The sequence below is a fragment of the Serinus canaria genome, chromosome 6, assembly GCF_022539315.1.
Source record: "Serinus canaria isolate serCan28SL12 chromosome 6, serCan2020, whole genome shotgun sequence".
In the NCBI taxonomy this organism is placed as follows: domain Eukaryota; kingdom Metazoa; phylum Chordata; class Aves; order Passeriformes; family Fringillidae; genus Serinus; species Serinus canaria.
This window is the reverse complement of record NC_066320.1, coordinates 22,094,987-22,117,115: the sequence shown is the minus strand read 5'-3', so window position 1 is coordinate 22,117,115 and position 22,129 is coordinate 22,094,987. Positions and strand designations below refer to the sequence as shown.

General features: G+C 40.1%; 1 protein-coding gene across 11 annotated transcripts in view; it reads left to right on the top strand.

Moving 5' to 3' along the window:
- Positions 1-2,389: 2,389 nt before the first annotated feature.
- The window catches only part of BTRC (beta-transducin repeat containing E3 ubiquitin protein ligase), a 119,127-nt gene continuing 99,387 nt past the window's right edge, over positions 2,390-22,129 (top strand). For 4 of the 11 annotated variants that reach the window (XM_018910678.3, XM_018910676.3, XM_009087234.4 and 1 more), the window contains exons 1-2: positions 2,390-2,528; positions 18,921-18,989. In XM_018910678.3, coding sequence (XP_018766223.2) covers positions 2,481-2,528; positions 18,921-18,989 — 117 coding nt within the window. In that variant the 5' untranslated portion in view covers positions 2,390-2,480. The remainder of the gene's footprint in view (positions 2,529-18,920; positions 18,990-22,129) is intronic. The other 7 variants (XM_050976038.1, XM_050976035.1, XM_050976034.1 and 4 more) reach the window with 4 other exon arrangements.

Below are 22,129 nucleotides of genomic sequence, written 5' to 3'. Positions count from 1 at the left end.
GCCACAAGATCAGGCTGCAGATGCAGGGAATACAGATGAGGTTCCCACAACAAGGTGTTACTCCATGCTCAGTGCTGCTGGGCCAAGTGCTGTTTCTCTGAGTCCTTCCTCAGTCACTCTGTGCTGTGGTTAAGGCTCCTGCCCTGTCTCTCTGCAGTGGTTCTGCATTGTGGGTTCCTGCTGGCAGTGTGGCAGAATAACTAAGCCATGACTTTCAACCAACAAGTTTAAGTCCAGCACCTAAACACTCATTAGTTTTGGCTCCACAGAGTTCAGGGACATTAATCCCCTGTAAGTTACAGTCCAGACAGATCAATCAGCCTGGAGGGCTTTGGGACACTGGTGTCTAATGCTGAAGCATTACACTTTCTAATTTTCCAACAATTAGGTCGGCATCAGATATTATTGACAAATAAACCATGCAATCAAAGCCCCGAGCCTGCCACACTGCTACCAGGAGGATCCATTTACAACCCAAGCCAGCTGCAGGATGCCTGGAGGAAGGAGACATGGGAGAGCCCTGCCTCAAGCATCAGCAGCCCCTGCTTGCCTTCAGTGCTGTTACAGGAGCCCTCCCTTTGTAATTATAGGATTCCCTCATTATAATTACTGTTATTTATATAATCGTGGTGAGTGTTTTCAGCGCTGTCAGCAGTCTGGAAAGTGCCCAGCCCCACTAGAGCCAAGCATTTCAGGCATTTCACTGCTAAGAGTCTGGGCTTAAAGCATGACGGCCAGGAGCACGGCTGGGTCAGTCCAAGAATGGCAGCCTCTGGTCCTGGTGACATGGAAGCTCTGTTTGGGAGATTTCTGTGCCCTGGGATTGTAGAGGGAGAACATTAGGTTATCTCTTCCTCCTTCTCTTAGCCCACTGCTCTGGAAGTGTAGATCATGCCAGCATCACACCGCAAACGCTGACATTCCTTGTCACCTCTGCTGGGTCACTGGCTGCAGCAGACACTCCTGGCACTGGATCATGAGGCAGCACCTAGTCACATGGCCCTGGGAGGAATCCAGTAATGGGCACATTCTCTGCATCCTCTGCTTTCTCTCTAATCATACCGCCTGAAAATCTGGGGGAGATGGAGTGTTTAGAGAAAATGAGGGAAGGCACTGGGACTCAGGAGATACAGGTTTTGTACCTGCCTGAAGCTTCACTTTTGTTCCTGTGTCAAACACGGGAATGAAAACAATGGGTTTGAGCTGCATATGGGCAAGCAAGTGCTGATGGTTGTGGCTGGCTTCTTTGCATTTAAGTAGGAAGAAATTCAGAGTATCTCACTTAAAGTGCAGGGTCAAATATATAAATGCAGCAAGGAAAAGAATCCGAGTGTTTTACTAGATGACGAACTGGCTAGAAATCAGTGTTGTGTTTGCTACAGAGAAGTAAAAACTTATCAGGGTCTTATAGCTGGTATTAAAACTACAGGAAGCAATTCCTCTCTGCTGCTTTATACGAGGCAGCTTCAGTTTTTGGGCACTCTGAAAAATGTAGAAAAACTGGAAAGAGATGAGACAAATTTAATACAGAAGAGGATTAGAAACAATGGTTGCCACATGAGCTGGTCTTGTAGGGTGTGCAACAGAGAAAAAGGAGATATACTAAATGTTCTTCTGTCTATATGCAGCTGCTAGTCAAGGAATGCTGATCAATTTTTTTTTTCTCTTTGCTGCTTAGTACAGCAAAGAAAACTTGGTCCAATTTTCAGGGAAAATTGATCTAGAAACATTATTAGAAAAGGGCACCAAAGCAGCACGGGAGGCTTTTTATGTAAAAAAAAAGGATAGCTTCAAACAAACATCTGTCAAGAATGATGTCAGCCTACTTGATCCATTCCAGTGATGCAAATTGTCCTGTTTCACATCCGCTGCGGACCCTTGGTCTGGTAACTTTTCCCCAGACATTTCTGGCACCCAGAGCACAGGGCTCAGTTTATGCAGCAATCGACTTCAACAAGCAGCGTAGCCGGAGCAAAGCGTGGGGGCAGCCGAGCCCTCCTGGGGGGCATTTGAGAGCACGGGGCCGTGATCCAGGAGCCAGCCGTACCTTCCACCCCGGGAAGGTCTGGAGCTGGAAACTGCCCACACGGCACCCGCAGGACGCGCCTCCTCACCACCCTCCCTCGCCCGCCCGGAGCGGCCGCGTCCATCCCACCCCGGCCCGCACCTCGCACTCTTACATGTTACTACAACCCCCGTCGGCCCCCTGCACTGACACAACGCATGCGCCAGCCGGCTCCCAGCGTGGCCCCAGGTCCGGAATGTGCCGGGATTTGTAGTTTTATTCCGTAGGTCGGACCTTCGACAGGAATGTGGCCGGGGACTCCATTTCCCGTGGGCCTGCGGAGCGGCGCATGCGCTGTGCGGGCAGCGGGGCGAGGTTGGGGGGGGTGGGGGCGCGGGGTAGCGCAGGTTCCCGTCTGCGCTGGCTGCGGCCTTCACTGAGCGGGGGGGCGGCCCCGGCCCGGCCCCGCAGGACGATGGACCCGGCCGAGGCCGTCCTGCAGGAAAAGGCGCTCAAGTTCATGGTGAGGGGCCGCGGGGTTGGCGAAGGTGGCGCGGGAGAGTGGGCACCTCTATCTATGGAGGGCTGCGGGGTTGGGTGGGGGGGCGAGATGGAGCGGGGGGCAGTGGGGAAGGGGATCCGGGCCTCGGGGCTGGGCCGGGCCGGGCCGGGCCGGAGGGCGCTGGGCTGGCGGGCGGGGGAAGGTGGTGAGCGGGGCCCGGGGCGGGGGCGTCCTGCCTGCGGGGCGGGCAGTGAGCAGGGTTCCCAGATCCGGGCAAAGGGAGCTTTGGGAGGAGGGGGAGGCGGCTGCAGGTGCCACCTGGGAGCGGGAGAAGTTAAACTGGAGTGAGGCAGGACCTGGCAGAGGGGCCCACAGGCACCGGCAGGCTTTGCATATGTAATTCTTGGATTTTTTCTTTATTTGTGCACCTTAGACTATCGTGCTTTACTGCTCACCATCCCTCTGTAATTTTGTTTTTCCTCCCATTCTACTGCGAGATCTCTAAATACTGGCGTTTGAATCTTTCACTTGATGCTGCAGCAGCATATCACTGATGCGGGGAGCATGTACATTGTTTAGGTTTTGAGTTGGCCTTTGGTATGGAAAACAGTACATGGGTCAAGATGCTCTTCAGATATGGCTAATCTCCATAGATTTGAGGCATTGTGCACTCAAACTGTAGCTTCATTCTTTTTTTCTTCATCTGTTGATATTTCCAAGCATTTTGGCCAGAAATGTAAAATTTAGAAATGAAAACAAAGTGTTGCCAATTAAATTGAATGTAAATTTCAGGTGCCCCAAACTGTTCTTTCCCCAAGGATATAATTTAAATGACTGGCAACACTTGCTAAAAGTTTGTTTTGGATTAGTGCTTCACAGAATTAAACTTGAGCTCATCAGGAACAAGGAATTCTATTAAATCTTCAGAACATATGCCCAAAATGAAATTGAGGAAAGACTAGATGCAAATTTTAATTTCTAATTGAGCTTTGATACACTTGTTTGGCTTTTGATTTTTAATCTGGAAGAATTTGTTTCTCTCTTGAGACTTTTTGATCTGTTTGCCAGTAGTCTCCAAGTTTGCCGGATTTATAGAGTCTCAGCTAAGTGAAGTGGAAGAATGCTATGGACACCTAAATCAGCAAGATAGCAATTAGTAATAATGAATGGCCATTTTTGGTGTGGGATTGGCCAAAGGAGTGTCCCAGATCCTGCCTCACTTGTGTTTGGCCAAGCTTGGTAATTACAGCCTGCCTCTAGATAGTGAGTTTCACATCCCGAAAAGTTTCTGCTGAAACATTCTTGGCTGCTGCCAGACAGCATTGTGAACATGCTATGCTGACTTCTCATACGTCACTTTTTTCACCCCCTGTGCTAAGATTCTCATTCAAGGGCTTAGTCCAGGTGGTTTGAGATTGTCTGTAAGATTGGGCCTGGAGGCTGAGGGAATCCCTGTCCATCCTGCAGCTGGCAGGATGATGATGGACTCCAACAATAGATGATATAGATGGACAACAATAGATATTGATGGACTCCAACAATAGAGCTCCCTTACACTGGGGGGAGGCATGCCCATGAGAGGAAACTGCTCTTCTGGGATATGCATCTGTTAAGAGCACCAGAGAAAGGGAAGAATTATCAAGACCAGACTGCACTGAGATCTAAAAGCTAACCCACGTTCTTTCATGTTTTATTAAAAAGTGCTTCTTGTATGCAAAGTGCTTGTAAAACCTGCAGTGAAAGATGTGGCTTCCCTCTGTCCACTCTGAACTTTTTAGGGTTTTTTTTCTTACAGGTTGAGAGTAGAGTAAGCAAAGGTTTTGTTAAGCACATCCCAGGCTTTTGCTTTAGTGTGCATCAGTCCAGAACGTGGCTCTTCATTTGATTCTGCTGATCTAGTGAAGCGTTTGTCGGACCTGGGGGGGTCTTCTGGTGTTCCTGGAAGGGTGGCACACATAGATACATCAGGATACATTAGGAATCAGTTGCAAGTATCATCTTGGCCCTCCCTGGAAATGTCTTTTCTGGGCCTTGCAGCACTCAGGCAGTGCTCAGGCACTGCAGTAGTGGCACTGGTACAGTTATCCACACAGAGGTAGCAGATCAGCTAATGCTGAATCATTCACAGTGGGTTACCTTGTCCATCAGAGTGTGTGATATGCTTCATTTGCATCTTCTTATTAGGTGGCTCACAGTTTGACTTGAGGTGGGTTTTGCTATTAATTATTGATTTTCCTGAGAGCTTCCCAAGGAGCATTGTAGCTAAATATTCAAATACATTTTAGAGGTATGAGGCCTATTATCCAAGGCAGGAGAGACAATTTTGGTTTTGATATATGTTTTGGGTAGGTTTCATTTCATATTGAAAAGCAACCCTCTAGGTGGTAGTTTGTTTATGCCCTTCCAGAAAATAATACCTTTTTTCCACTAAAAAATGTCAGGACTTAATTTTTGACATTGACTTTGAGCAGCCCTTTTGAATCACAAGGTACCAGGCAAGATGGACCTGGTGATTTGATTTTCATTTTAATGTCCAACTCTAACAGAAAAATGTCATGGGAAAGCTTCATCCAGTGCTAATACTATGAATGAAATTATTTTCCTTTAAAGCATATATATTTGGTGCTTTGAAAGACAAACAGTTCTCTGTTGTTTTTCTGTCTGCTTATGTCTGTGCAACTTTTTGATGGGAGTAGAGGGCAGCTGCCTTCTCACTGCCTGGTGTTGGCTGGGTTACTTGCCAGTGAAGCAGTATTGCATTTAACTGATATCTGCTACAGGTTCCTGGTTATCTGTGCTCAGGTACAATATGTATAATCTCATATTTTAAGTAATTTATTTAATTTCATTTGCTTATTCAGTTTATGTCTTAATAAGACGTAATTTATTCCAGATATTAAATTGCTGTGTATTAACACTACACAATACTAAGCAACTGCTCACAAGGGAAGACTGTTTTTGCTGGTGAATGAGTGTCTTGTATCATGTGTTCTGCACATCATCTTTCAGAAGTTTTGTTGGTGGTTATTTTTTTCTTTTTTGAATGAAAGATGGTTGATAGATTTAAAGTCAATCTTTAAAATCAAATAGTCCAGTGTTCTGCACCTGCAGCAAGGATTTTACCAGAGTGGAACCTGTCTTAGTTCACTTCAGCCTCCTTTATTTTTTGTCCTGCTGATGAAAGTACACTCTTTATAAAGTACAGTGTTTAGGAAACTGATGCACAAACTAAAGAGAGAGGGGAACGTGCCCATTAACCTAAAAAAATGCACACAAAAGTCCCACTCAAAACCCCTGCCATAGAGAGCTCTGCTTTTATGCATTCAGGAATATGGGATTTCCATAGTCAGTCATTTATAAAAGAACAAGAAATTGAGGTGCTCAGTAAGTAACTTTCAAGTTTGAATAAGTGTTTGAAACAGTAGATATTGAAAGTATGAGTGTGATAGGCTCAACTGAGACTTTGATTAAATGTCATATATAGTAAACTACAAAAGCCTGCATAGACTAGTAGATATTTTTTCAAAGTAGCTTCAAATGGTTCTGTTAAGTATACGAATGTTCTGATGATTATCTTTTTAATTAAAATGAGAAATCTTTGTTTAAAGTGGCATTCTTTTTACGGCCTGTTACAGTCTCTGTAACAATCATTTCTTAAGTCTGAACGTTTTTAATTCCAGGAATCCATTTATATAAAACTATGTTTAGACTTAATTAAGGAATGATTCTTACAAAGCTTGTAAATAGCCAAGAAAAAAGGGACAGAAAATAAAACTGACATTCACACTTAACAGAATGATTGTTACAAGGTATGTAATATGCTATAAAAATACAATAAAGCCCTTTTTATAAGAGTTCATATTTTTTGTTCCTCATTTTGAAAGGTATTTAAGAAAAATATCAAAGCTCTATGAAGCGACATCTGTTTTCTTGAATGGACTAGTGACAACTTCAGTTGTGTTTAATTAGCAGTGCTTGGAACAGTACCTGACCAGTTTGGGGTCCTATGTAGGGCCATTTGAGAGGCAAAAGCTTGATACTTGAAAGAGTTTCACTTTCTCAGTTTTTATGAATTATTTAATTTGCAATAATTTACCTAATTTCCTGGCTCTTGAATAGGAAGAAGTCAGCCTGAGTGTTCTTTGTGGGTTTTTTCTGTTTCACCCCCAAAATACCATTTTCCTTTTGGTTTTGGATGGTCAGATTTTAGGAGCTGCTGATGGGCTTTCCAGTTTCACAGGAGAAATAGAGCCTTCTGGTTATGTATTAAGATTCATCTGTGGGTTGCTTTTTGGTTGTGTTTTCTTTTTGGGTGGCGTGTTTGGTGGTTGATTTTCTTTTGGTTGTGAGTTGTTTTAATTTTCAATGAGGGGAAACTCTGAAGTTTATTTATTTTTATATTTGCATGTTTGTAGGACCTCCCACATAACTGGCAGGTAATATAGCAAAGAATAATCAGTGTAATAGAAGGCTGAAAGGTAATAAAGTTGGAAATTTTTTTCCTGCTGTGTGCATGTATATATATGGAACAGATGGGCAAAGGCTTATACTTTAAAAGAGGCTCTGCTTGCACTGAATCTATGTCATTCATGGTGTCAATAGGACCAGAATTTGTAAGACCTGTTATTTGTTAGCTATTTTTAAAAAAATCTTTTGAGAACTTTACAGTCTTCCCAGTAAGATATTGGTGTCAGGGACATTGTGGCAGAGAACCCTGGGGATCCAAAGCAAGGAAGTCATGAAAGCAGTGAGAATAATTTTGTAAGCTGGAATATCAGAGCGTTGCCTCTTAAATGTGGGGTTGCAAATCCTGCTTGAATATTACACATGCACTTACCAGTTTTTCCAATGGTACTGAAATAGCATCCTGGTTTTTTGGGTGTTTGTTGGCACTAGTATATTATATGGAAAACGTTGATTAATTTTCTTCTACCCCAAACTTCATGCTACAGATTTTTCTGCACTTGATGCAGGCCTTTGGTACTTCAGTAACTTCACCCTCGCATCTCTGGTAATGTTTCATTTCAGCCACTTTGCTCCATTAAATGTATGCAATTAGAAAAGCAAATGGCAAATTTGCTATCGCATCACTGAAGTATTTAGTTTCATAGACTTAAAAAGCCAAATTTGTTGCACCATGCTCTCCTCACTGTAATATGTACTATAAACATCAGAGAGAATAGGCTGACCTTAATATTTGCTTCTCAGACTAAATCGCCGCCTTGCAGCAGTTATTTCCCACTGAATAAAAAGTTTAATTTCACGCCCTGATTAGTGCTAGTATGTGCAGGTGGATATTTATTTTATGCAGCTAAACTAATCTGCCTTGGCAAATTATTTGCCAGTCAGCAGAGCTATAATTCCTCTTGAGTATTTGGTACTAAATTATCATTCTCATTAGTAAGATAAAGCAGACTGTTCTAACCACAAAGTTTGGTTAGGCGAAGGGCTTCCTAAATAGTCTTTGGAAGATGTAAGATGTGTGGTGGCCTCAACATTCTCAGTATCCTAAAATGGTTTGTGATATACAAAAAGGTGATGAGGATTTTAAAAAAATAAAATTATTCTATAGTTGTGTATCATGTCTGGAGGTAAGGTAGGAATGTACAGTGTTCAGCGATCATCTCTTTAAGAGGTGCCTAATGAAGAAAAAAATCAAATGGTCATCTTTGGTTGGCCATGAAAATACTCCAAGCTCTGATGTCAGGGCCATAAATGAGATTAAATATAAAGTTATGTTGCTTTCTTCTTTATTTTCACTGCTAGCAGCTTCTGAGTTAGCAAAAAAAATGACTTGAGACAAAAAGTTAAATGGTTGAGGAAACTTCCTGGTCTGGTCTCATTTAACATTCACTTCACACTCCAAAAACATTTAAAGTGGGGATCAGAAAGTATTTCCTGACATACAAATGTTGAGTGGATATGTTTGTCAAATGAATGTGTTCATCCATTATTTTGTTTTCTATGGATTTTACTGTGCTGGTAGTTTGTATTCTAAAACATGTTAAAGAAAGATACTTATTTTCTGTTACAAGAAGAGTCATTTATACCGGAAATTAGGAATTCTCACTAAGTATCGTGTGAAGGGATCCACTAACTTTTTTTTATCTGTATGGGTTGTCATATATTGTTGTCATATTCATTTTCTCAGTCATCAGCAGTATTTATGGTCTCATTTAAGACCAGCAAGCTGAGCAATTTGATTTTTTGTATAAAAATTTTCCTGCTAAATTCATCAATGCAGATGGAATAGGCTGTTTTCTCACTTCCTTGTCTGCTTGTATTGCATCATCTTAAACTCCTTGCATTTGTATAATATTTAACTGTCCTCAGTAGCAAGCTTAACTGGTATTTCCAGTACTGAGTGTTTTCTTCAGTCTTCCTCATTTCTTCCTTACAATTCAAGGGATGCTCAACAAGGTTTATTCTTTATACATTATAAGTGATTTTGCACAGAAGGGCTGAATCCACTGTGTGTTCAGCTGTGGAAGCTGGAATTAATTGTAGCATAACAGCGTCCAGTGGCTGCAGCTAAAGAGTAAGTGCTCAAAATACAATTAATAAGCAATCAAACATGAAGCTGTTTCCCTTACAGGATACTGATTAGTGCTGTGAAACACTTCTTGATACCACAGGAATGGTTGAAAATAAACATCCTGGGAATTGCATTAAATATTTCCTGCTTATTAAACAACAGAGCTTTCTAATGCCAGTTTTTCTGAGATGCTGGGGAACTCTGGTGTTGGACAAATGCTACCCCTGCTTCTAGAAAGAGAGAGCTGAAGCTCAGAAATTTGCCAGGGGTCATGGGCTGGAGGAATTTGTGTAGGGTGATATGGTACACTGATAATAGGAGGCAGAATACAAAGAAATCAGTTCTTCTGATAGCTACCCTTGTGGTTCTGACCATGTTTTGGTTAATTTTACAATTGGCTAGCCACCTGTTAAGATAACCCATTTTATCATTAAACAAAATTAATTTTAAAAATGGCTTGAAACTGTCTGATTTTAATGGGATCTGAATATTCTTAGTTTTAATCTGCCTCATGAGGCTTGTCTTTCTTCTGGGAAGTACATTGTTACATCATTAAAATATCATCCCCTACTGAGAGAGAAATCGGTCCCATTCACTAAATGGCAATGCTGAAACAATGACAAGTATTTCTAAAAACTGCATTAAAATTCATTTTTTTCTCTTTGATGTGCAAGTTCCATGGTCCCATTAACCAATGGGTGCTCAGCCTATTTGCCACTGTGCATGCACAGCCAGATTTGTTAGCTGTGGTGGCAGAAGGGTTCAGAGGCAGACATGATGACTTATAGTTTTAAATTATTTCACTTTTCCACAATGATTTTGGAAACAAATGACTGATCATAATTTTGTTCTCTCTAGCTACTTCTAGTCTTCCTCTGTACTAAAAATTGAGAAACATCTGATTTAATTTTCCTTCCCCCACTGCTAAAACAGGGTCTTGTGCAGTCGTTTTGATGAGAGCAACGGAAAGGAGAGAATGAGGAAGAATGGGAAAGCTCAGCAAGGGGCCTTTTCAGTCTTCTTGAGGGAAGGACAGAAGTGTTTCCAGTCTGTGGGCAGGAGACATGCAGCCTCTTGGCAGAATCCATTGGAGTAACCAGTTTGGACTAGAAGCAGCAAAAAGGCCTAATGCTGGTTTAATTTGCTTCATCTCATGGTGAGAAGAGAAAGGTTGCAGGGGCATACTACAAAGGAATGAAGAATTTCTTAAGTACAGTTTTATGTTAGCAGAGCAATAATAAGTGTGTTCTTTTAACAGTAGTCTAGACAGACCTATCTTCTTCAGAAGCACCTGAAGAAGATGGTAGAGAGGGAATTTGGGTAACACCAGCCAATGAAGAGCTCTGGTGTGAATTTTGTCAGCTGGCTTAGTGCCCTGGATGGGATTTTTCTATTTGTGGGAATACTCACTCATGATATTTCCATCTTAGAACATAGTTATTCTTACAGAATTGTAAGAATTTTTCCCAAATATAGTGGGATGGATGAAACACTGTAGAGAAGGGTGTTGGCAGTCTTTGCTTGGCTACTAATCGGGGCTGGACTGTATGCTAACTAGGAAAGAGTCTGAATGCTTCCATGCTTGCCCATAGAGGAACAAGTACAGTCTCTAGTTGTTTCAGAGAAAAATGGTCTATCATGAAAGTCATACATTGTAGTCAGTCTCCCTCTCTACACACATCATCTGTAATTTATTGTGAGAGCAATACAGAATGGAACAGTGTTTAGGTGGGAGTTGCTTTTAGTTTATGGATAGTTGGCCTTGAATACTGTCTATTAGGGAGATGTTGGCGGTTCTCCAGGGGGGTTGTTCATTGGGACTGCTCAATGCCCTTAATTCTTTTTTGCCAAAACTGTCAGCGTGATTGAGAAATGCAGCCAGCTATCATTCATCTCCTGCAAATTAGAACAATGAGAAGGGGGTGTAGTCTCAAGAAATGATGGACTGATCTTGTTTTAGAAGATGAGTCTTAGAGGCATCTCAACAGAAAGAAATCCAAATAATGTTAACTGCCTCTTCAAGTGTGACAGGTGTTTCATGTTGCTAATATAGTCAAAAGGAGAAAAATCAGGTTCCCTATTCTTTTTGTAACTTTTTCCCTTTTATTTTTCCTTCTCTTGACTATGATGACTCCAGTGAAGTGTGTTATTCTAGTACTTTGTTACAGATGTTGTTATAAGCAAGCATAAATACCCTGTAAGTTTTTTACTGACAAGAAAATATTCCTGTAATGTCCTGACCTTAACATAAGAATTGAAGTGGGGACAATAAAGACACTGAGAAGACACGTGTCGGTATTGGACTGGAATAGGTCTTGTGGAGCATGGATTCAAGTCTGATATTGGCCACCAAAGTAGTCTCTAAAGCTTTTACAAAGTAGTGAAAGCAGTAGAATGCTAAGTGGAATTCTCTTTGCTAAGCCATTGCAGAGCTATTCCAAATTTGACTACTTTGAAAGTCAGAATCCTAGTTCTTATTTTCCTGCTTAACTCCATTCATGGCCAATTCATTCTCATTAGTTCATATACCAGAGTCCTTGAGCTTAAACAGCTCTCCTTGTTCCCCTGTATTCATCTGCAGATACTTGTGGAGAGCAATCATATTCTGCTCTGACCTGGATCTGATCAGGCTAAACCAGCATTCTTTAATTTATTTTTCCTTCTGTTGTAAGACATTTCCTGGAACTTTTGATCATCTTAGAAGACCTTTTTAAACAGCTGCAAAATTTGGTTAGTGTCCCTGAAACACAAATGATCAGAGCTATACAGAACATTCCAGTAAATATTTTATGGATTCCTTGTGCTAAAGCAGTGATCCTAATTCCTCTCTTCTGGGAATTTTTTACTTTATACACTATCCTATTTGCCATTTCCATGGCCACATCTTATGGGTGAACCATCATTATCTAATGAGTAATGTATCCCAGGGCCTCTTTCCCTTTTCTCAGTTACTGAGTTCCTAATTTATAATGGAATAATGTAACTTTTTGATTTATATGCATAATGTGCCAGTTCTGTTACCAAATCTTCAGGATGCTTTGTCCTATATATTTATGATGTCTCTTTAATTTCATTAGCACATTGGTAATTCTTGAGTATTTTAGCCATTAGTGAGAATATTTAACATTAATTTCAAAAATAATAATAGATTTCAATAAGGGTCAATCTATGTACAGTTTAATAGTTCCTTTTTCAAAATTGCCTTTGATGCTCTGCACATTTTAGTTTCTTAGCCTCCTTATAACTCTGGTATTAATCCTAATCCTCTTCATTTTAAATAGTAACTTCCTACATGTCATCTATCAAATGCTTAACTACTACTAATTTGTCTGGACTTCAATGATCTTCTTAAAGAAGAAGACTGGGTTAGTCTAGCACTAATTCTCATTTGTTCTAAATTGGGAGTAGATTTGCTTAGCCTCCCATGGTGACTGTTTCATTTTGTCAATAGTTATCAATACTCAGTCTCTCTAGATGCCCTTTCTCAGGAGACATACTGTTTGTGTTTTGGCTTTGGCTTTTTCTTTTTTAGCCAGCCATTTCTGCGACATTTTAGGTTCACTCTGGTTATAATTACAGATGGTTGTTCTGCATGAGGATGCTACCAGGAGCTGCCCATTAGGTGTCTTCAGCTGCTGCTGTTGCCCCTGGTTCATTCTGGCTTTGTAGTCCTCCAAGACAGCAGGTGATGCTTTGGTGTTTTATGGTAGAAGGAGGAGTTTGCTCTAGCTGAGCCCAGCAAAAGAACATTTGCATCCTATGCCAGGAATTGAGAACTTGTCATGGAGCTGAACTTGGCACAGGGTGTTTACATAAGGAAAAGAAATTTAATATATTTTGGTAAGTTTTTGAGTCAATTAGTTACAGATTCCAAGTTACTTCTGATGGGTAAAAAGGTCCTGCATTGTAATTGTAGCAGAGTGCTTTGTAAGGGAAATGTATTTGGACAGAATGGCCATTCCTGCAAAGAGGAAGTGGTTACCTTATTGAACAGGAAAATGTTTGGCTAGTTCTGGAGCCTGCTCAGAAGACAAGAGCTTGTAGCTAAGCAGAAAATGTGGTGGAGTGCTGAAGTGTGCTCTTCAGAGTGTCTCGTTCTCTTTAGAAAAAAAATGGTATTTCTTTTACAAATTCATCTGCTTAATGTGTGAAGTGTGGATTTCCTTCTAGGATAGTTGGTACAGACCTGCATGCTTTATGGTCTGTTACCTAAAATTAGGCAGGAGATTGGGAAGGTGAAAGTTAATACTGTAGGTTCTTAGGCTGGTTATGGAGATTGTCATTTTTCAAACTTAATTTGGTTTGCCTTGGCTGTATTTTTTTTTTTTTAAGTACAGGACTTTCTATTCCTGATGCTCTGAATTTCAGTGAAAAATCAGAATCCAGGTGAGCTCTCTGACTTTTCTAAGGACTTACAAAAAAGAGACACAATACTTGGAAGGCAGCGGCTTCATTTTGTTCTCTGGACTAGCTTCCAGCTGCTGTTTTATACATAAATGCTTGCACTGTGAATGTCACTGTTCCTGTTGGATACTTACCTGGCACAAAGTCAGGAAGTAGCATGAGAAGTGGTCTTCACCACCACAGATCTTGCAGTCTTGAATGAGGCTGGATATAGCACTTGAATTTCATACTTAAAGTGTCAAATGGTTGTGAAATCAAGCATGGGCACGAAGAAAATCTCCACACTGCTAGAGTAAGCATGTTTGTGGGTCTTGCTGTTACTTTGTTCAGAGATTAATGGAGTGCTGTCATGGGTCTCCATTTGGTTTTCAATACCTTAGCTTAGTATTCTTGTGAGCCCTAAAGAAGGTATCCAGGTGTTTCATGTTACAGCAGTAGTTTACCTGGTTGCTGCTGCTCTTGAACGATATAAAAAAACCTTGCATCTATTTATCTGTCAAGTTATATAAATAGACACACTCCAGTGGGAGTTGGTTTTGAGCAGATCTCAGCTGAGGAACTCAGGCAGATTCATTAAAGAGCTGGAGTAGCCATGTTCACCACGTGCAGTGAGCTCATTAAGTTCACAGGCAGTCAGAACCTACTGTTCGAGAGTGCTGTGTCCTTCTGAAGGAGCTTGTATCAAACTGTGAGACCTGACAGTCAGCTGACTCAGTGTTTGTTCCTTCTTTCTACAAAATCTCACAAAGGACACACTTAAATATTGGCAGCTTAAGCTTCTACGATCAGATAGCTCATGGGTTTTTCTCCTAATAACAATGAAAGATTTTGAAATCGTGTGTTTGGTTTTGTTGAATTGGAGTCCACAGATCTAACTCTGCTTTATTTTGAGTATTGCTTTGGGCGGTAGAGTCAGGGATCTGTATGGGCCATGAAGTTGTATATTCTGTAATAGGAATTCAGTTTATTGCTGTAATGGATGCAAACTCATTACAAGTTCTAGGCCACAGGGGATAGTTTTCTTTGCTGTGGAAGTCATCTCCACTGGACAATCTTCAGTGCAACTGGCCATGCCCTTCCATGTCAGTGACTGACAGATCTAATTCTGCTTTTGTAGCCAACAGCCTGTTAGTTAATGGAGTCCTGAATATTGTTACTCAGAGGCAACCTTCAGAGTCTTAAAATGCATTATTCCTGTTCCTCACTTGATATTTATCAAACAAGGTGTTATATCTAATGAATTCAATGCTATTGTCAAATAAATACTGTGTGTAGATCATGACTTAAAAGAAATGGTAATATAAGTAGCTTCATTATTGCTTTGCAGTGATGGAGAGAGATGGGTTTAGTTTGCTTTTTTAAATCCTATGTGATGGAAACCCAGAGTGAATGTCTTCTCTGAGGGAACAGCAAGCATTATGGGCGATATGATCAGATTAATAAGATCCTTAGTACATATATATTTCATATAGGTCTCAATTTTCCCCCTCCCTTATTTCTTCTCACATGGAAGCAGATGAAATGGAGAAGCAGCAGTACTGCTTTAGAAGTACCGTAGTAGGTTTCCTTTTATAATTATCATTCTTGACATATTTATCCTTTCTTATGGAAGTGAAGATGCAGATATTTAAGAACCCTTCTTGCACAAAAAAGCCCAATTTCCGCTCAGTACTTAATTAGCACTTGTTTATGACACAGCATCTGATTTGATTTTCGAAACAAATTGCACAGTAAAGAGGCTGATATTTAAACTGTATAGTAACCACAGCTCCAGCTGTGACTCAAATCTTGTAAGCCTTCAGGGGTTGTGTTTAGGCTTAGAAAATAGGAACTCAGGCCTGTAATTAAATGTCCTCTGAAAATCAGCCTTGGTAGAGAGTGGAGAGGGTACCACTGAATTTTAAATTACTGACTTGTTCTCAAGAATCATTCTCTTGTTCTGGACCTTGCTAGGGACTGCAGAAATCAAACGGATTAAAAATGAAAGAGTAGATTACTAAAGGAAAAAAAGTCAGGGGTGGCAGACAAAGAGATGAGCAAAGTAAGCTATTTTGGATCTCCAGTTTGTAGACAGATGCAATATATATAATTTTAATATATGACTAACGTATAGAAAACAAGTTCTGTGGACACCAGGAAGAGTAGAGGGAGAGTTAAGATTTCATACACAATAAAATTGCATTTCAGAACTGTGAGTTAGATGCTGATGGTTGTGGAATAAGCCATCTGGGATAATGGAAGGCTCGTTTTTAAAGCAAGGCCTCAATAATAAGCATGAATGTCTTGGAAAAGGATGTAGACTAAGTTATCTTGCAAATTAGTCACTGACCTAAATCAAAATGTGAAATATTCACAAAATAGCATGATATAAATTAGCAGTTAGAGTGCTTTCAGAGTTACTTTTTGAGGAAAGCAATCACTGTTGATGCTGTTGAAAAAGAGAGCAAAATTCCTCTAGCAGCCTGACTTCTAGTCAAGGAAAATGCTGGAGCAGATGCTAAGAGAAAATACTGTGCTTATGAATGGTATTGAACCATGAGCATAGATGATGTGTGCTCATGAAAATACAAAAATGAGTAGGTCTTGCTGGGCAATTAATTGTATTGATGGTGGAATTGCTTTGAATGGATCATAATCATGGAAGATTTTAGTGTTGATTTATAAATTAATACAGCTTCCAAACAAGACCGTGTTCTGGATCCCACATTTTTTAAGGCTGGGGGAAGGACGAAAATTTTATTTTATTTTTTAAAATTGACAGTCCTCTTACAGTCCTGTCTGCTGTCATTGGGGTACTGCAATTCAGAATATTTTAACCAGATGTATTACTTTAATTACCTTTCTCTGCTGAAGAATGCATTCCTAGGGGTCATTTACAGTGTGCCTTGGAAAACCACAGAAATTCAGAATTTAGGAGATTGGGTAAACTTTTACAGCCAGTCATCAATCTGAGAAATTTTAATTAAATTACACTTTTCTTTTGCTCTTATTTTGATGTTAATGGCATAAGCAGCAGTATGTGGGTGATGACACACATACCTTGTAAATACTGGTAAAATTTGCTTCTCTTTTGTGTAGTCCCTCATTTCTTCTTAAATGTGAGCAGGTTTATCAAATGCAGAGGAGACACCTCTGACAAATACAGTATTGAGGATGAGTGGTGGGTCTTAGTTTCTTCTATTTTTATGTTTCACTTCTCAGCATTAAAAAATAAATTGAGTTCAGCAGATTGGCAGCACAGTTGCTGCCAATCTGCTGAAAATCCTGATTGCTTTTGTTAAAATACTCGAGCAACTTTACTTTTGAGTCACAAAAATTGTGTTGATATGAGTTGTCTAAATAGAAATGCATTGTTATCTTTGCTACTGGAAACACTTCTGTTGAAGAGAAATCCTATTGCTGGCAACAGAACTGTTAATGCACTTACATATTTGCAGGACCAGGGTCTTCAAATTAAATGGTTCAAGTCAGTGTCTTTAAATCAATTATTCAGACTGCTCTGGCCTGATGGGCTAGCAAATGTTAAGCAGCCAGCTGGTCTGAAGAGCTTGACTGTTATCTTTTAATTTGTAGGTTAGGTGACAGAACCAGAAACAAATGAAGTAATTTTTCACAATTTATTGTGAATGCAATTTGATTCTAACATCAGAACAATTTGTTGTTTGAACTTGGGCACATCTGAGCCTGGTATTCGGGTCTCTACTTGTGACACTGATTTCAAATGATTGTTATTTCTGCTTATGAGGACTTTTATTTTTTTCCTGGATAGATACATATTGGGCTGTCCTACTCTGAAAAAAGAAACTGAAGCACTTGAGCCAGAAGTAAAATATGTATTTCTGTAGTGTTCTTGCTAGATATGCAGCACTTCATATAGTTCTTCCATTTCCAAAGCACATAGAAATGTCAAGAGCTCCTCTCAGCAAACCTGTGAGGTGGGTTAAATGAGTGTGGTCCCCATTTTACAGTCGTAGAGAGACTAACCACCCATGAAGTTAGTGCTGAAGGAAGGCTTAGGTTTTGGAGGATGATGCTTCTAGCTGTGTGAGAAGTCTCCTAAAACATAGTTTGTTAATGTGTTAAGCATTGCAAGTGCAAACGCAGCAGGTGAATGCAGTAACCAGACATACTTGACTTTAATTTATCAGCACAATGGTGGTTATTAAAATTCATGTTCAACTGAGATCATTGGCTAGGACACCAGGGCATAATCTTACTACTACTTTGAAAGATTTAGGAGGATTTAAATTCAAACTGGAGAGAAGCAAAAATAAGAAGTGCTTAAAGTATGCTGCAAAATCCTGAGTGTGTACTTTTCTTTAGAGGCAAGATTTTAGTCCCTTCTAGTTCTTATTTTATTTTAAAATTCCAAGCTTGCCCACCATAAGTGTGAAGGTTCGTCATTCAGCTGTAACACTTTTTTTCTCTCCAAAAAATTGTATGTTTTGGTGTTACAAGTACAAAGTGGATGCAGTTTGTACAAAGTAAATATTGTGTTGACTCAAGAACAAGTGAGAGTAAGCTTATCTTTAATAGAGCCATTCTGAAGATGAGTTTTCAAGCCTTCCAGGAGGAGTGAGTGGTAGGGGTGCACATCTGATTTGGCGGGGAAGGACTGTGAGTTAAGAAAGGGATTGTGAAGTAATTTCATGGGGTAAGAAAAATCTTTGGTGTTTGTTCTGTCCGGTCCTGTTGCTTAGATGTGATTTTAATTTCTAAGCATCTCCTGGTTTTGGAGGGAGGGGGAACACTTGAATCCACTTAAATGAGGGAATATCTTTGAACTACAAATAAATGTCATGTCAGACAGTGTTTTGGGGTTTGTTGCATACTTTTTCCTAGCTGTAAGTTATGCTGTAAATGTTTTGTGCTTCTAGAGCAATTTGGTGTCTTGCATTTCCTTCAATCCAATAAAGCGTGAAAACAGTAAATGGGGGAGAGATTATATTTGTCTGTCGATTTGAGGCATAATTTATGGCTGTGTGTAAGTATAGTAACCTGTTACCCTGGTGTTAAGGCTGTACCTCTTCAGGAATTTTCTGTCATCTCTTCATGTTGTCCAGTGTCTGGTCTGGTCATGTTGAGGATGGTAACTGTGAAAACACTCATAGCTTGACTACTGCTGTTTTGACACCATTTGCTTTTTATGTATTGTCAAAAGCATTAATGACCATTAGTCTTTGCTGTTGTGCCCACCACAGACACTGTGCTTATCCAAGTGCATTTTTGTGGAAATTAAAAAAAAAACCCCTATATATACTGAACTGAAATGTAAAATGGTGGAAAACATAAAAATGGTGGCTTTATTAAAAAAGTGTTCATGAAGCAGCTGTAAACAAGAACTAATCTGGGGACTAAACCTTCATATGGTGCTTAAAAAAATCTGCATTGTTTAAAGTGCTCCAGAAATTAGGCTCAGGTTAGCTAGGTCCCAGTGTAAAAGGAGGTCTCTCTTTATGTCTATTCTCTCCTAGCCCCGAATACACATGCCAAAAGATGGATTTCAGCTTATATCTTCTGGATACCAAGCATGGCTAAAGCAGGTTGGACTGTATTATTGTTATTCATCTCATGTGAGGGCCTGTGTTAGACACCTGTGCTTGTCTCATTAGTGAAGTACATAAATGAGGGTGTAATGAAGTTACAGTGCCATGTTAGCTGATACCCCTCATAGCCATCACTGTTTTGTGTTTATGCATGCTGTGTTTGTATAACATTTTCTCACCAGTCTGATGAATGTGCACTTCCTGTAAATAAAAGTTCAAAATGCAGTCACCTGGAAGCGAAGAGGGTCAGAGTCTGGAAACAGATCTACAACACCAGCTTGAATTACAGAATTAAAATGGGCCTTCAAACACAAAGCTGCATGGTGGTGGTGCTGGTAATAATGGGGAGGCCACTGGGTTAAAACTCAAGAGAATTGCATCTAGCATCTAATTCAGATCTGCCTGGGTGAACCAAGTATGGACACTTACTCACATCACATAACAATTGTGCAGTTTGACACAGTCTGACACTGTGGGGAGTCCCCACTCGGAAGTGGCCTAGTGCTATATTACTCTGGCTATTATTAAAGGCCAGGCTTTAGATGTCTCAGCAGTCTGCCTCTAGCAATTGCTGTCAGCTTTTCACTTTTGTGAGTGAAAAATCCCCCTTCAGAAAAAATAGCTTAATTTACAAATGCCCTGTACAGATCTCTTCTCTGATGAACATTTATGATGAATCCTGTGTCCTTGAGAATACATGTCTTAAAGTTGCTGTTTCTGTGGATAGCCAGAATGTGTTGTTATGGCAACAAAAACTGAAATATGAAAACAGCACAGATAAGCTGCATCCTGTTGTCATGGCAACTGCAGTTGTGAAATGACAAAACGTGGTGGTGAAGGGATCTTCAAGGTGGTACTGTGAGCCCAACATAAACAAAGAGCCAAGTCACTTGAGCAGAGTGTGAGAATGAAAAGCTGCATCAGCAAATCCCCTTAAAATATGAGAGTTTCCTTGAAGGTGCTAGCAGGATGATTTTGATTGTCTCCAGTCTGGTGTCAGTATCTTAGAAGCAGTAGGTAGTAACGTGCTTGTGCAGGCTGCCTACTGCTGTCCACTTACTGACAGAGCTTGAACACCGATTAGAAGATGGGCACCAAATCTTATATTTGCAAGCCATTTCTTTGAATGAGTGATGTGCTGCAAGGGTGAAGTGTGCTTTGGAGCTTCTCTCCAAGAGATCATTTCTCTCTCTCTCTCTCTCTCTTCTCAAGTCCACTCCAGTGAAGGTCAGTTGGGACACTGAAGCTTCTGTTTTCTTGATTTAAACTTTGCTGAGCCGGAGGCAAGGTGTCTCAGAGGAATATCAACTCTGCAATTATTGTCTCACAGAGCTCAAGTTTGTTGACCTATGGGGCATGGCATCAGTTTCTGTTTCCTATGTGGGTTGGGAGAATAATAGGAAGAGGATTGTGTGGCTGTTCTGTTTTCCTTTTACTTCTGAGGCCAACAGACCAGCCTTATATTACCAGTGCCATGATGCAGGTGGGATATATGCTTTTTGGACTCTGAAAAATACCAAGGGGGTAAAAAACCTAAAATGCACAGTAAAATTTCCAAGGAGGCTTTACACTAGGCAACCTCAAATAATTGAAGTACTTGCACCTTTTGGAAAAGATAATTTTTGTAAGCATGCTTTCCCTTTGATTTTTAATTTATTGATATTAGTTCTAATGTCTATCTCAATCTTCTTACTCCTTGATCCAAGGAAAAGTTATAAACCTGTGCTTGTCATCAGCAGATACTATCGTGGAAATAGCTTTGCTATTCCAATTTCGTGCTGTGATTTCACCACAGGAAGTGTAAGCGTAAGGCAGTTGATACAAAGGCTGGGAAGAGCTTTCGTGAGAAGCAGAGAGGTTAAATTTTTTTGAGGTGAGTTTGGTTTGGTATAGGATAGCTATTAAAGCTACTACCTGTAGGATTCTTTAAAACCATGTATTGAAAAGAAAGCCAGTTTTGATGTATGTAAAAGCATAATCTACATTTGCATCCAGATGGAATGGGGGCTGTGCATCAGGTTTATTCTCCTGTTTTCTGTATTTTTAACCGGATCCTAACTTAATGATTTTTTTTTCCCTCAGCATGGCTGAGTATTGATCTGGTGCCTGACTTACACAGGATGTGAGAAGTATCCCAGTAACATATTGTATTAATGTGGACTAAAAGCAGTTTATATTACAGATGAGGTGGAGGAAGATGGAGTTCTGCAAGACTGGACACATACTATAAATATCCATAAAACTGACAATTTTATCTAAAACCAGTGCTGGCTGCATTTGCGTATTTTCAGCCCTCTTAAACTGGAGATAATAGTTGAACACTACCTGAGCATGAGTTGCCCACACTGATGTCATTACCCTCTGCCCTTTAATGGCAGGTTTTATATTTAATGTTGCTTTGCCGTGCTCTAGTGGAGAGTTGTATTGTGTTCTTATGTGGGCTAGAGGAAATACATTACCAATGGCCAGAAATACATGTTGCTTTTAGACTGGCATTTTAAGTAACCTGCATTGTTCTCTTTACTCTAGCTCTTTTCTGTTTAGTTGTTTGTCTTTTTGTAGAAAATATGGTTGTTTTATTCAGCTTTGATCTTTGTTTAAGCTTTTGACTTGCTAGCAGTCTGTAACATCCCATCACCTAGATGCTGCCCCTTTGGAGACAAGCCACAATTGACTTCTGAAGGGGGACAGGGAGGGAATGTTTGTGTATAAATACAATCAATAGACATGACATTTTAATTCCTATATTATATGGACACTTTCTATAATTTAAGCCAAACTATGAAACTGGGCAAGTTAAGCTAATTAGGTAAAACACTTACAAAACCTTATTTTGATTATATAAGCAGGGAAGTAAAAGTATCATTTTTAGGTGGCTTCTGAAACATGATAATTCAGAGTTAAAGCTAATGCCTCCCTTTTTCATAGCATTGTGAGCAAGTATGCATTACATAGGATATGTAATGTAATGCACTCATCTGAGCCTTTCTGCCTCCCACTGTCTTTTTGTAGTAGAATTTTTAAAGCCAAGTTATAAACCTGTAAATGTGTTTTATGCTTTAAATTCTTGGTGATACCTTAACTAGATTGGTACCAGCAAAGGCCAGTATAATCAAAACAAGGCACTTCAGATATTA